This window comes from Clytia hemisphaerica, unplaced genomic scaffold, assembly GCF_902728285.1.
Source record: "Clytia hemisphaerica strain Z4C2 unplaced genomic scaffold, Clytia hemisphaerica genome assembly, whole genome shotgun sequence".
NCBI lineage: Eukaryota > Metazoa > Cnidaria > Hydrozoa > Leptothecata > Clytiidae > Clytia > Clytia hemisphaerica.
This window is the reverse complement of record NW_027103286.1, coordinates 2,370,000-2,384,565: the sequence shown is the minus strand read 5'-3', so window position 1 is coordinate 2,384,565 and position 14,566 is coordinate 2,370,000. Positions and strand designations below refer to the sequence as shown.

Genomic DNA, 14,566 nt, shown 5'->3' with positions numbered 1-14,566 from the left:
TCCTATGATTTTCCTATGATTCAATCCCGAGAGGACGAACACAGGTTAATTTATACCTCCAGGTAGGTCCAAAAAACACTTTCCAATAGGCATACAGATGCAAAACAAAAGAAGAAGGCATGAATAGAATCAAAACAATAAACTCAAAGATAACAGCAATTTAAAATGAAGAGAGAGCGTGGAGCCAGGTGTGGCCGTGTAAGCGCTTTCTGCTATATTTGCGAGTCACACGTCATCTTAACCAGAAATAATGCTACAGTTAAATTGATATGTATAGAGAGAGTCAATACGATTACCAAAGACATTTCTTGATAAACACTTACGATCGCAAGTCGGTTGTCGTCCTGACCAGAACAGACCAGGTAAACAGTATCGTTTGATGGGACCATTCACTCTGTATCCAGATTTGCAGGTGTACGTAGCAACGTTGTTTTTGACAGATATGCTCTGTATGTTTGCAATGTTGTTTAGACCTGGACATGTCAGTGCTGTAGAAAGAGAAAAAACGATTTTTATTTGCTTATTGATTTCAGCTATGAGCGAACTGGATCCCCGGAAACTGACCCTTAGAGAAACTATAATTTTTGCGAAAAGGTTACTTTTGCCTTGTAAAAAAGTGACCATTAGAGAGAAATGTCGAAAAATTTCTTTTGACTTTTCATGATTTTTGTTCCCATTGAAGAAACCCAAAACGGGGAAATCCCGATACCTGGTTGCTTATTTGCCCAAGATTCCCCGGATTTAATGTGGACAAAATAGAAGGACAAGTATTGCAAATCAAAAAAAATCACTTACCAACACACGATTTACGGTCTGAATGAAGCGTGTATCCTGGTCGGCAAAAGCATTTGTAAGCACCTTTAGTATTTTCGCAGTGATGTTGACATCCATGCTTCCCTGTCTCACATTCATTTATGTCTATAAGTGTTAAGAAGTTTCATAAAGTTTATTCTTATACGGAGAGAGGCTCGACAAACCCGAGTTACAAAAATCCTGAGTTACAAAAACCGAATTACAAAACCCGGGATATGACAAATGTGACGTCATAAAAAAAATTCGAGTGACTTAGAGAAACATAATTTACTTTTTCGAGTAACAAAATGATAAATGACGTCACTTTTGTTGTAGCTCGAGTTTTTGTGACTCAGGTTTTCCAGGCCTCGTGTATGTATCTATCTTTTGAGAATTGACGTTAGAACAATTGCTTACTAATTCGTGTTAGTTGATTTACTCCGAGAAATATCTCAACCCATAGGGCTTCACAGAGCTGAAATATTGTTCATCAAGAAAGCTTTAAACTCTCGTCAAGGATTTCAGGCCCGAGACTTTAAAGTAACCAAAAAGAATTTTCGTTTTTTTAGAAATAAAGCTAACTCACCATAACAAACGCGAGCTCCTTTCGAACGATGACCAGCAGGACAAAGACATTCAAAGGATCCTCGAATATCTTTACAACCGTATTGACATCCTGCTCCAGTAGAACATTCATTCACATCTAAAATTTTAAAAGGTAGTGACTGAAAAGAGACGCAGCAGGTATTTTGTTGCTGACCCTTCGTATGAAGTGAGTTACAGTATCACTTCGAATAAACGTCCCCTTCTTTTGAACGCATCCTCAAATAAACGCCCCTCCCCTAAAGGATATATATTTTTAAGGACACTTTTCATTGTTTTGGATAGTCGTTGTTGAGGTTGTTTGGGGGGCGTCACTCTCATTGTGAGAGTCTTTGTTTTGGATAGTTGAGAGAAAAGGTTTGCATTTAAAGGTAGTTGACGAACGGACTATAAAAAGACACTATACAACTTGTAAAGATAGTAAGTAAGTTTGAAAAAATCTTCTAGGGAATTATTATTCGTTGCCTGGGTATGGTTTAAACTTCAAAACTAAGTAATAGATCTTATCGGAGTTTTTGATTTTTCTAAAAAAGCGATGCATTGTGGGATTGTTTCGAGTGTATTGCAATAGGAATCTCTTAGGAATTCCTCGAGGGAATTCTATTGTAATACACTCGAAACAATCCCACAATGCATTGTTTTTTTAGAAAAATCAAAAACTCCGAAAAGGTCTACGGTACTAGTAATGAACTTTTGACGAGGAAAAATGTTCTTACTATTGCATGATCGTTTATCAGCAGCCAGTGTATATCCTTTCTTGCAATGGCATCTGTATGAACCTTCACTGTTTTCACATCCACCCTCACATCTCTTTAATGTACACTCGTCAATATCTTTACAACGGAAATTGAAAATAGTGATCAAAAGACGACTGTTACAATACTATTATATATGTCGAGAAGAATAAGCTCGCCTTAAAGCGAGGAATGAGTCCTTTTTTGGGAAAAAGTGTAGCTAAAAGTATAACTAAACTTGACAACTTGTGTAAATTATTTGTACAAGTTTCAACGTGTTTCGATTAACCAAAACAATTTCTAGCTTTCTTTTATATGTTACTCGTATTTTGTGGTCGGGTCAGTCTCTGAAGAATTCTCCAAAAACATACAATATGTTTTCTATTCACCAAAGATCTTTGAGTAAAAATAATTTTTTCTGTTACATTAGTTCAGAATCAGTGGTCAAAACAAGGTTTTGGTCTAGAACGGAAAATGGATTTTACACAGCAAATAAGCACATATTTTTGGTGATTAAACAGAACTTTGAGATGGGAAAAGCCCCTTTATATACTTATTGAAACAGAAATCTGTTTGCGACGGAAGAGCTTTTAACACTAGGAATTAAAGCTGTTTCTTACCAACACATTTAACAGCAGACACAGACCATTTAGAGTTGACACAATTTGCAACGGAGCTTCCTTGTGTTTGGTAGCCATTTTTGCAAGTAATGGATGCTTTACCGCCAGAATGTGAACTAGTGACTCCGTGCACTGGTAAATCAAGTTGTCCAATATCACAACTCTCTGTAAGAAAAATGGATATTACCTAGTTTATGTATTTGCACTTTTGAGGATGGTAAAATTATTGAAACGTTGGAATAACCCACAGTTTTGACCGGAAAAACCGAATGTGCTGATTTGAAGTCGTCCTCAGTCAATCAGGATCTAGTCAAATCAGAAGCTAACAGTCTCCACCGCAGAAAAACACACATACATAAACTCGGTATTCATTAAGACGACGTGATTGCAAGATTTGATACTAGGAAGAATATCCTAACATCACATTCGTGCATAAAAACCTGTGGAGTCTGACATGACCTTAAGTAGAGCTTAAAATTTAAGGAGAAAGTTCCAGAAAAAGGTGACAAAATTTCTTTTATTTCAAGAAATTTCTGTTACGGGAGTGCTAAAACAACAATGGCTTTACAGTGTGAGGACTACAAAATCCTAGGGACTGACTACCCACAAGATGCTAGTGACGTTTGCCTCTGAATTCGCAAATAATCATTTGTTCTAAGAGTTTCTAATTTGCTGTGGACCATAGTCATAATATTAGGGATTGCGCTCAAAATTGTATTTTTCCGTTTTGAAAGTGAATAACAAAAACTTTTTGACGAGACAGAACTCACAAAAAATCACTAGCATTTTGTAGCCACTACACTGTAGTTTGCACTAAATATACTGAACATACTTTTGGTTTGACATTGATGACCAGTAAAACCATATGGACATTTACAAACATATCGTCGATACAAATTGAAACAACGACCGCCATTTTGGCATGGCCTTGAATGACAATCATCACTATCCGACTTCAGCTTTGGTGTTCCTTGTGGTCCTAATTTGGAGAAGATGGAATGTTTAGGGACTTAAAATTAAGTAAAATGTTATGGCGTAAACCAATCATTTTAGACGAAATAATGTCAGACATTTTCGTTCAGCAAGCTATTATTATCGTTAACAAACTCGGGATTACCAGAAAAGAAGCCTTATTTTAATTACAATAGATATTTTGGGCCATTCCATTTTGTAACCACGCAGGGGGTAATCCGAGAAGAATTTCCAGGGAGTCTAACGAAGTGTTTTTTCATTTTCCAGGGGGTAAAAAGTTATTCTGAAATTTCCATGGGGAAAAGATTTATTTTAGTTCGTCCAACATCACTTAAGGCTTAAAAAGATTTTTTTTCAAGGGTTATTTTGCTAATTTTTCTAGTTTCCAGCGGGTACACACAATTTCTTAGAAATTTGTTCTGACTTAAAAATTCGTCCACCCCCTGTATGGAAATTTTCCGGAACAGCCCATCCTTTCGAACAAAGTTTTCTTTTACTTTTGTTTCTACCCACTGTAACATAATATTATTAGATTTGATGAGAAATATTCGGTTGCCTTTGGAAGAACGATCCTAACCCATACTACGGATGGAATCTAGAAAATTAAAATAAAAACAAGCTAGATGCTGAATTGACCTACCTAGCAATGCGAGGAGAAAAATGAAAAAAATCATTTAGAAAATATAGCGTTTAGCGAAAATGCATAACGCAATAAATTCATCATTGATTGTTGATGGGGGAGGAGAGGGAAGGGTTGTAGGGAACAAATAAATAGAAAGTTCTGGTCGCAAAAATCAGTTTTATTGACAATTGAATCATGCTTGATGGTGAGCATTGTTATCAATAATGTTTTTGTGTAAAAAAACATAGAAATATAAGGAAAAAATCCAATGAATATCTGTAAACACGGCGATTTCCGGCATTTTCAACCGAGAAAAAAATTTTCTCAAAAATCGAACTCAGCCATGTTTTGAGCGATGCGAATACACATCTTTCTGCAAAAAATCAGAAAAAACTAAGGATGAAAATTCGAGAAAATGTCAAAAAACCGGTTTTTCCGGCATATTTCTGGCATTTTCCGCCGGAAAAATTTTTCTTTTTGAAAATCGGGCTCCATCACATTTTAGGTATTGTCATTTTGCATCAGTGTGCAAAATTTCATAAAAAAATATAAAGTACAGCTCGAGAAATTCAAGAAATACTGTCTTTCCGGCGAAAATAGGTTGTTCCGGCGATTTTTAAATAGTTCCGGCTTCGAAAATCGATTTTATTGAAAATTGAAACATGCTTGATGGTGGGCATTGCTATTATGTATCAATAATGTTTTTGAATGAAAAAACAACCAATTATAAGGAAAAAGTCCAATGAAAATCTAGAAAAACGGTGATTTCTCAAAAATCGGACTCGGCCATGTTTTGGGCATTGTTAATACGCATCTTTGAGCAAAAAATCAAAAAAAACTGATGATAAAATCTCGAGAAAATGCCAAAAAAACCGTTTTTCCGGCATATTTTCGAAAATCGGGCTCGTCACATTTTGGCCATTGCCATTTTGCATCTTTGTGCCAAAAATCAGAAAAAACTAATGAGCCAATCTCGAGAAAAGCTGGTAACAGACGAACGGACGGACGAACAGACAACGGTTAATTCATAGGACCTCCACCGGGGTACCCGGAGGTAGGTCCAAAAAAACAAGGAAAATATAACGTACTATTAGGACAACCATACAATTCAAATCTGAAAGCAACAGCAGTTGAACGATGATCACGTCTTGGGAACAACATGACAGCACTGGCCACAAAAGAGAGCTCATTACGAACAACTGTCGTTGAGTCTGTATTCGCTTGATATTCCTACAACAAGGGTTAATATTTAGATTGTTGGATCAGAAATCATGAGAGAAATTTCTTTGATATAAAGAGCTAATTTAAAACTCTAAAATAGCATTCGAAATTTTAAAACGTTTTTGCTCCCAATAATTTTCTGATTTGTTTTAGTTTTAGTACATGCAACAGTAAAAAAAACGTTGTTCATGTTTGATGTTAAAAATTAAAACATCGGATTATAGGCTTTGGGCTCTCCAGCACTAGGCGGATGAAAAATTTATTGAAGAAAAGTTGACTTTAGGGCCGGCCATTTCCTAGCAAACTCAGTTTATCGATAATATATTAATTTTTTTTCCCGGCAACTGAAATATTTAAGAGAAATCTTGATTATTCTCGTGTCTGGGGGGGGGAGACCACCTTTCATCGGGCTGAGCAAAGACCCCTAAAATCATAAGAATCAATAAAAACCAGGAAGCAGGAAGTTACACATAATAAAGGCAATACCTTTAATCGGCGCCATTGGCCACCCTGGTAGTAATACACAATGTAGGAGGTTGCGAATTCTTTTTTATCAGGCAGGTAATGTCCTTGAGTTGCAATTCCAGTGATAGTGTGCTCTTCATTAAAATTCACTCTGATATGTGGGTTTCTATCACTTGGTGATGGTTGCCAGTGACTAAACATCTCACCAGCGATTGCTCCTCGATTTAAACGAGCCAGGTGTGGTTTTGCTCCAAGATTAAATGAGCTGGCGGTCAATTGACTATCCTTGATTTGTCCGTTAGACATGCCAACTGGTTTGGTACAACCTTTTAGGGAATGAATTGGTGTAATTATAAGTTTCTATATTACTTTTAATTAACCCTTAGAAGAAAAATTCCATAAGTATTGATCCGAAAAGAGTCATATTTAATATTCATTGAAGAATGGTCATCGTTATTGTTATGGTCAAAGCCATTGTGTGGAATTTTATCAAAGCCTAGCATTCCTTAGCAAGTACCTCACAAAAAAACAGGATTTTTTATATACCGTTTCTTGGCTTACATAATTTTTGGGAAAGTGTTTTGAACCCGATAACCTGCGTTCAAAACATTCGAAAAAAAATTCTTTTTAAAAAACACAAATGTACTTACTCAAAGAATAAAGATGAGTGCCATCTTTAGTGACTGGATCTATTTTGGCGATAAGAATTGAACCTTTATAGAGGTTACACTGAGTTGGGGCGTAAGTGAAAGTACGACACCATTCTTTGCGTTGAATACACTCTTGTGCACATTGAGCTGGTAAAGATACACGTAACATTGTGTTGCCATGGCTTTGGAGAGATGTCGGTAAAGTCGAATCTTCTAAGTGTTGGAAATCTCTCAAATGATGATGAACTGTCAAAAAATAGAATGCGGAATTGATTGATATTGAAAGTATGAAAACAACATTGTACAGTGCCAAAACAACAGTTACCCAGCTGGCACACAACGTTTATTCAACGTTCATTTAACGTTATATGGACGTTGTGAACGTTAAATAAACGTTGAAACAACGTTGTGTGCCAGCTGGGTAAAGTCGACTATGCAAAGACCTGATTATGGTTGCGTACCTTTAATGTTCAAAATCAACAAAGCCAAACTGTTTTTCTAAACTGTATATGGAGTGGATTTGTTTGGCTAAAGCAAGAAGCTATTATCTTTTCCGACATTTAGATTACAGGCATCGAAATAAGGGATAGAAAGTGCATCGCAATTTTTTGATAAGCATGATTTTGCATCCTAAAATGGATCGATTTTCAATTTTTAGCTTGTAAGTAATCCAAAAACGCATCGCGAATTGCGAAATGCGATATACGCTAATTCGATCCCTGATTATAATGTTTTCAAAGTTTAATTTTGATAATTCAAACAATTTTTTAATGAATATAAAGTAGTTTTAATAAAATCCGCTAGGAGTTAATCACCATGGCAATAATTTCAAATCGAGGCAATTGATTGTTGTGACGTAATTTATAAAAAGGTCTATTAAAGCTTTAAAATTTTAAAGAATAAAATCGCGGGAAAAAATAAAATGATTTACTACTTACAATCACAAGCAAGAGAAGGGGTTGTTTTTCGGACATTGCCAATTTTCTGGGAGCTAAAATCAGACCAAGCAACCACGTTTCCTTCCTCATGTCCACACATGGTAGCTAAATCATAAATCTCATTCACTGATAATTCTCGATCCCAAATATTTAATTGTGATAGATCACCAATGAATGATTCCGAAGGTGTGAATTCTCCTTCAAGCGAATCTTGTTCTTCTCCGATAACGAATATACCTCCTTTGGGAATGAACTTCCCTTTCTGGATTGGTGTAGTTGCACTGAAAGATAGAAAGAGAAATATAAGTAGTCGGTGATGCATAACGAAGGTTTAGAAACGAATGCGGATTTAAGGCCGGTCTCCACTTGCACGCGCTCCGATCACATCTTTTGTTTCAATCCTTTTTACTTGGAAAAAAAATTGCTCGAAAAAGTGCGATCGAAGCGCGCGCAAGTGAAGACCGGCCTTTATGCGTTGAAACAACGAACAAACACAATTCGAAGGACAAGAACTTTTGAAATCAGTAAAAGCGAAGATTTCTAGTGCGTAACATTTTTGAAAAATGTATGGTAAACTTTAAAGAACAAGTTTTCATGTTATTAGGGTGTGAAGTGAAGAATCACAAAGGAGAAATTTGAAAATTACGTGTCGATGTGTATTCCGTCTTTAAAAGTCTTCCATAAACCAGATGAACTTGACCATGTCAAAGCAATATGGTGCCATTCTCCGTCGTTGGCATCGAAATGAAGTGATTCAGTTTCGTTGTTAATACCCAAGTTAAAACTGCTGTAATCATTCATGAAGAAGGCATTATCATCAACTGTACCATCTGGTCTTCGTACAGCGTAAGAGATAGGTGTCCCGAAGTTTTCATCATCTGATGTTCGCATCCAAAAAGCAAGTGTCACGTGATAGAGATCCTTTCGGCCGTGCACCGATGAGAAGGAGGTCGACACGCGTGATTGGAAGGATAAGTCGAAATCAGAGTTCTCCACTAAAATAAAAGTAACGAGAAATACAAAAAATAGCTAAAACTACTTACTCTCGGGTACCTAATAGCCAGGGGGGTTTGGAATAAGCGGTGGGGTTGGAATAAAAATGTCCTGGTTGGAAAATTTTCGAAAAGGACCGCTAATACAGCAGAATTAGGGCAAAAGAGGGAACTTTCAAAAATAATTTCCCGAAAATCAATAAGTGGGAGGGGGTTGGAATAAGAATGTCCTGGGTGGAAAATTTTCGAAAAATTAATTAGCGGCCCCCCGGCTATTAGGTACCCGAGAGTACAGTATATTTACTACTAATGTAAAAATAATGAGAGTTTTTAAATCATTGGACACATGAGAATACCCTAGCGCTATCAGTAAGTATCAAAAATGCGATAATATGTCGGGAAGAAATAGAAGAATATTGTTTCCAACAAACCTGTATCACATTGGGGTCCAGAGAAGCCTGGGGCACACAAACATTTAATTTCGCCAACTTTTGATACACAAACACCATCATTGTGACATTTCTTATATTTACACATATCTGTCTGTATTTGACAAGTCAATCCTTCGAAACCATGTGCGCATACGCACGCAAATCCATTCCTTTGCTCAATACAACGTCCTTGGTTTTTACATGGATTGTTCACACAATGACTGATCTTCGTCTACAAAAGTTCATTATAAAATTTCAAATGCCTAATGAAATGTTTGAAACCTTTATACAAAACAGTAAACTGTTTGAATCTCAGTCTTCAACCCCAGCTGGCATACAACGTTGATTTAACGTTCATCTAACGTTATATGGACGTTGTGAACGTTATATTAACGTTGAAGCAACGTTTTGTGCCAGCTTGGACGGTATACCAGGTGTTGCCCCTATTATCCTATCTCTGACGTACATTTTCCTATCCAGTTTAACTGCTTGAATTTTTTTGTCATTATTTCAAATTTCATTTTCAATTTTTCAAACATTTCTTGAAATTTGGCAGAGTTACATCAAATGATTCTCAAATTATAAAATAAGGGCGTTTTTTTAAACACACCCGAGATAACTCTCAAGTTTACTTAAGCGTTACTGTAAGAAGAATAAGATGATATACACATACACATACAGACTCTGATTAAATAAAAATTGATGGCTTAGTGGGTGAACTGGAAATCAATTTACCTCACAATTTGGTCCTTTAAAGCCTGGTTTACATTGACAGCTATATTTCTCTGCTCCGTTCACATTTCTACAAAAAGCATCATTCTTGCATGGTTGGGCTGCACAAAAATCAATTTTAGTTTCACAAAACTCTCCTGTATAGCCTATATCACATACACATTTGTATTTGTGTTCGGGAAGGTCTACGCACGTGGCATGTGTTCCACAAGTGGATGATGTACAACGTTTCACGACCTGATCACAATGTCGTCCACCAGTACCCGGCAAACATTTACACTCGTAATCGTTCAACTAAAGATGACAAAACGTTTGATTGAAATTAATAAAAACATGGTTAATTAATAGTTCTAAACCTTACTGTTGATCAGGGAGTAGATAAGTTTTTCATCCTCGAATAGAAAAAAAATACAACACCTAATCTGCGATCTACCCCACGCTTGCATGTACTCAAAAGGCCATGGACCCGTAAAAAATCTTCCCAGTTTTGCGGATCGCTTTGATCTTTTTCATCCAGATTTGAGATTAGTATTTAAATAAGCTTTTGAGCAGGGTGATTGGTTAAAGCAAAACAATTGCCAATCGTAAACATAAACATTAAAACCCAGTCGCTTTCGCTTTCATTTCAAAGCAAAAGACAACGCAGCTTTGAATGTTTTGGCGAGATATAACCAGGTCAGATCGTCACATTCACCATATCCCTTTAGAGCAGTTTGTGGTATGCGCAGAATGGAGGATCTGTGATTTGAGATTGTGCAACACCCAATAGAAAAACCTTTACTAGTATCCGATAGAAGTCCCATTCCTTAGAAAAAAAGCATCTAAAATCATCTTTGATGGAAGACTGTTACCTTATCAATGCAAGTTGCGTTGTTCAAACACGGTTGTAGAGCACATTCATCAACTTCTTTTTCACAATCATGCCCCCAATATCCTTTGGGACATTGACATTCATAGTCATCCTTCAAATCCACGCAATTCGCACCGTTCAAACACGGATTACTGTGGCAATCTTGAATATCTGCAAACAGAAAGAATGGTTTTAGTTTATCAATGGTCAAAGCAAGGTTTACCGCCTGAGACGGAAAATGGATTTTACACAGCAAATTAGCATATATTCTTGAAATTTTGGTGAATTATGCAGAACTTTGAGACGGGAAAGCATCTTTATATACTTCACTGAGACGGTAATTCGTCTGAGACGGAAAATGGATTTTACACGGCAAATTAGCACATGTTCTTGAAATTTTGGTGAATTATGCAGAATCTTGAGACGGGAAAGCATCTTTATATACTTCACTGAGACGGTAATTCGTCTGAGACGGAAAATGGATTTTACACGGCAAATTAGCACATGTTCTTGAAATTTCGGTGAATTATGCAGAATTTTGAGACGGAAGAGCCTCTTTATATACTTCGCTGAGACGGTAATTCGTCTGAGACGGAAAATGGATTTTACACGGCAAATTAGAACATGTTCTTGAAATCATGGTGAATTATGCAGAATTTTGAGACGGAAAAGCATCTTTATATACTTCGCTGAGACGGTAATTCGTCTGAGACGGAAAATGGATTTTACACGGCAAATTAGCACATATTCTTGAAATCATGGTGAATTATGCAGAATTTTGAGACGGAAGAGCCTCTTTATGTACTTCGCTGAGACGGTAATTCGTCTGAGACGGAAAATGGATTTTACACGGCAAATTAGCATATATTCTTGAAATCATGGTGAATTATGCAGAACTTTGAGACGGAAAAGCATCTTTATATACTTCGCTGAGACGGTAATTCGTCTGAGACGGAAAATGGATTTTACACGGCAAATTAGCACATATTCTTGAAATCATTGTGAATTATGCAGAATTTTGAGACGGAAAAGCATCTTTATATACTTCGCTGAGACGGAGGTTCCTTGTCTTACACTCATAACCGTCAGTATTTTTGTTTAGGATCTTGAATTTCAAGAACATCTAATTTAACTCAGTGGTCAAAACAAGATTTCTCTTCTGATACAGAAAATGGATTATACACTTTAAAATCATGGTGAATTATGCAGAATTTTGAGACGGAAAAGCATCTTTATATACTTCGCTGAGACGGAGGTTCCTTGTCTTACACTCATAACCGTCAGTATTTTTGTTTAGGATCTTGAATTTCAAGAACATCTAATTTAACTCAGTGGTCAAAACAAGATTTCTCTTCTGATACAGAAAATGGATTATACACTTTAAAACTATGGTGAATTATGCAGAAATTTGAGACGGAAAAGCCTCTAAAATATACTTCATTGAGACAGAAATCCGCGTAAGGCGTAAGAACTTTTAACAAAAAGTTAAGCAATATCAGTGATTTGATACGCCCGTGTGTCCGCCTATACATATTTTACTTCAGAAAATTTTAAACAAAATCTTAACCCTAACCCTAACTAACCTTAACCCATGTACATGCTTGTTTACTCACGTCATCTCACGTCCTAATTAACCTCTTGAACCGTAATCATATTTCTTTAAAGGTAATAAGTAGGATAGAATCTTTACTCACCCATACAACTTCCACTGGATGATGATCCCGGACTTGCTGTTGATTTCAGCCCTGGGCAATCGAGACAACGAGTTTCACCACGTGATGGCTGGTAACTTCCTTTGGGACATGGTTTGCAAGGTTCAACACCATTGCCTGAGTATGTTCCGGGAGAGCAAGTACCTGAAAAGAAAAGGAAACAAGATAAATGGAATATACAAGGTTATTCAGATGTCCTGACAGACTGTTAGAGCTATTTTGGTTGATCTGGAAATTATTTTTCTCTCATCTATATCAGAAAGTGTATACCACAAACAATAAAAGTCTTTCATCGTGAAAAACCACACGAGATCGTTTATTCATACCCAAAATTACCAGTAATCAAGGAGCAGACATTGTTTTAAAAAAAGTTCAGCCACTTAAAACTTATCAATAAAAACTATTTAAAAAGTATTCTACACTCCCAGATCCTGAAGGTATCCCAGTAACCCAGGATTAATCACTAAACTATTAAGTCAAATATGTTCTAAAATACATGGAAAATCGAATGGGTTGTAATAAATTATTTTAGAGGGACTTTAGAATGAGACACATAATTCACTTACTTCCACAATCAAACTTGGAGATGGTACCAGGTTTGACAGTGGTTGTTCCAGCAGGACATGATTTACAAGATGCTGATCGATAATCATCAGAATAAGTGCCCACTGGGCAAATCGAGCATGGAGCTAATCCGTTTGATGAATATTCTCCTGGTTTGCAAATTTCTAAGAGAGAAAGAGAGAGAGTGAGAGGGAAGAAAAGACACTTTGAGTCAAAATCCAAAATAAACCCTTTTTCCAAATTGCAGGGGTTAACGCCTGGTATCTTTGATTGGATGAAGAAGGAGTATTTCGTTGAGAGTTCGGGGTAGATCAAAGTTTTTTAGACAGGATTGTGTTTTAACGAAAAATCTTCACCTTTGCAAGAAGTGAACGATTTGACATCTCCGTCAGTGACCAGGCTCCCCTGTGGACAATGTAAACAAGTAGATTGACCAGCTTCTGGTTGGTACGTCCCTTTGGGGCACGCTTCACATTGTAATGTCTTGACATTCTTGAAGAATCCTGCACCGCATTGCACTGTGAACATCAAGAGTTTTTACATAGGTTAAAGATTGTTGTATTGGTTTTGAGATCATTAAATTTGTAACTAACAGTGAAGTCCCCATAACTCGAACTAATTTGTTGGGTGATGGAAATTTTCGGTAAGTGGGAATGATTAAAAGGGTTGGAAAAGGCCAGATAACTTGTTTGAGTTTTAGAAGGTCGATTTATGGTGACTCCAGTGTCTTATCACAGATGTCCCTTTATATAATACACCATAAAAAATATTGGTGTGGTACCTCAAAAGATCAATAAAAATATTAATGATAATAAAAATATAAGCTTATAACATATGTACACTACGGCCCTACTTATAATTAGGACTATTTGAGCATTTTCTAGACGCGGTAAGCAAGGAAATAAAAAAGTTCATAGATGGAAGAACTGCTTACCGCATTTTTGTAATATATTTGAGCTTGGTACACGAGGGTCGAACTGTGTTCCTTCGACTTGTCCTTCGCCACCACATACCTCTTTCACATTACCCTCTGATCTAACCGATTGTAAAGCACCAACACCTTTATTCAAGAACTTCCAAGACCTTTGGTTATTCATTCGATTGATTTCGTTTGGAACAACTTTCTTGGTTAAATCATCTTTTAGTTTCTTAATTTCTTGATCAGGATTGGCTTTGACTTTTTCGACATCAGTTCTTGTTGAGGCTTTGTAACGAATTGAAATGGTTTTAGAAGTACTTCTTTTGCGGCGATTTACCAATGTTGTAGAACCACAATGAAATTGGATGCCATCTTGGAGATTTGGAGGGATACCAGCATTGCCAGCGAACTTTGCAATGATGGATTGCTGAACAGCTTTTTTGGTGCAATCACCATCAAACCATAATAACATGACAAATCCCATAGAAGCCATATCCACTGGTGTACGAGCTGTTGACAAATCATAATCAAAACATTCAATAATTTTATAGTAAACACAATTTAAAAAAATATTGTCCACGTGAGGAAAGGTAAGGGAGAAGAATTAGCGAGGTTCAAAATAATACTAAGTGGTTTCCTATATCATGATTTTTAACTGGTAGAAAGAAATCTTCATATCCCAGTTTTTGCCAGTGGCGGCAAATTGAAACAACTTTTCTATAGCCTAAATTGAATATTATGAGTTCTCT

At 36.5% G+C, this 14,566-nt stretch overlaps 1 protein-coding gene across 1 annotated transcript in view; it reads right to left on the bottom strand.

The window, feature by feature from the left end:
• Positions 1-14,566, bottom strand: part of LOC136806935 (sushi, von Willebrand factor type A, EGF and pentraxin domain-containing protein 1-like) — a 33,077-nt gene that overhangs the window by 6,915 nt on the left and 11,596 nt on the right. Inside the window, exons 10-27 of the mRNA XM_067063508.1 lie at positions 13,833-14,327; positions 13,255-13,416; positions 12,901-13,062; positions 12,317-12,478; positions 10,624-10,793; positions 9,776-10,066; positions 9,041-9,272; positions 8,264-8,612; positions 7,618-7,898; positions 6,680-6,925; positions 6,051-6,355; positions 5,432-5,573; positions 3,582-3,728; positions 2,750-2,914; positions 2,112-2,228; positions 1,379-1,495; positions 796-918; positions 324-488 (exon numbers count right to left, since the gene is read on the bottom strand). Of these exons, the coding sequence (XP_066919609.1) occupies positions 324-488; positions 796-918; positions 1,379-1,495; positions 2,112-2,228; positions 2,750-2,914; positions 3,582-3,728; positions 5,432-5,573; positions 6,051-6,355; positions 6,680-6,925; positions 7,618-7,898; positions 8,264-8,612; positions 9,041-9,272; positions 9,776-10,066; positions 10,624-10,793; positions 12,317-12,478; positions 12,901-13,062; positions 13,255-13,416; positions 13,833-14,327 (3,831 nt within the window). The remainder of the gene's footprint in view (positions 1-323; positions 489-795; positions 919-1,378; positions 1,496-2,111; positions 2,229-2,749; positions 2,915-3,581; positions 3,729-5,431; positions 5,574-6,050; positions 6,356-6,679; positions 6,926-7,617; positions 7,899-8,263; positions 8,613-9,040; positions 9,273-9,775; positions 10,067-10,623; positions 10,794-12,316; positions 12,479-12,900; positions 13,063-13,254; positions 13,417-13,832; positions 14,328-14,566) is intronic.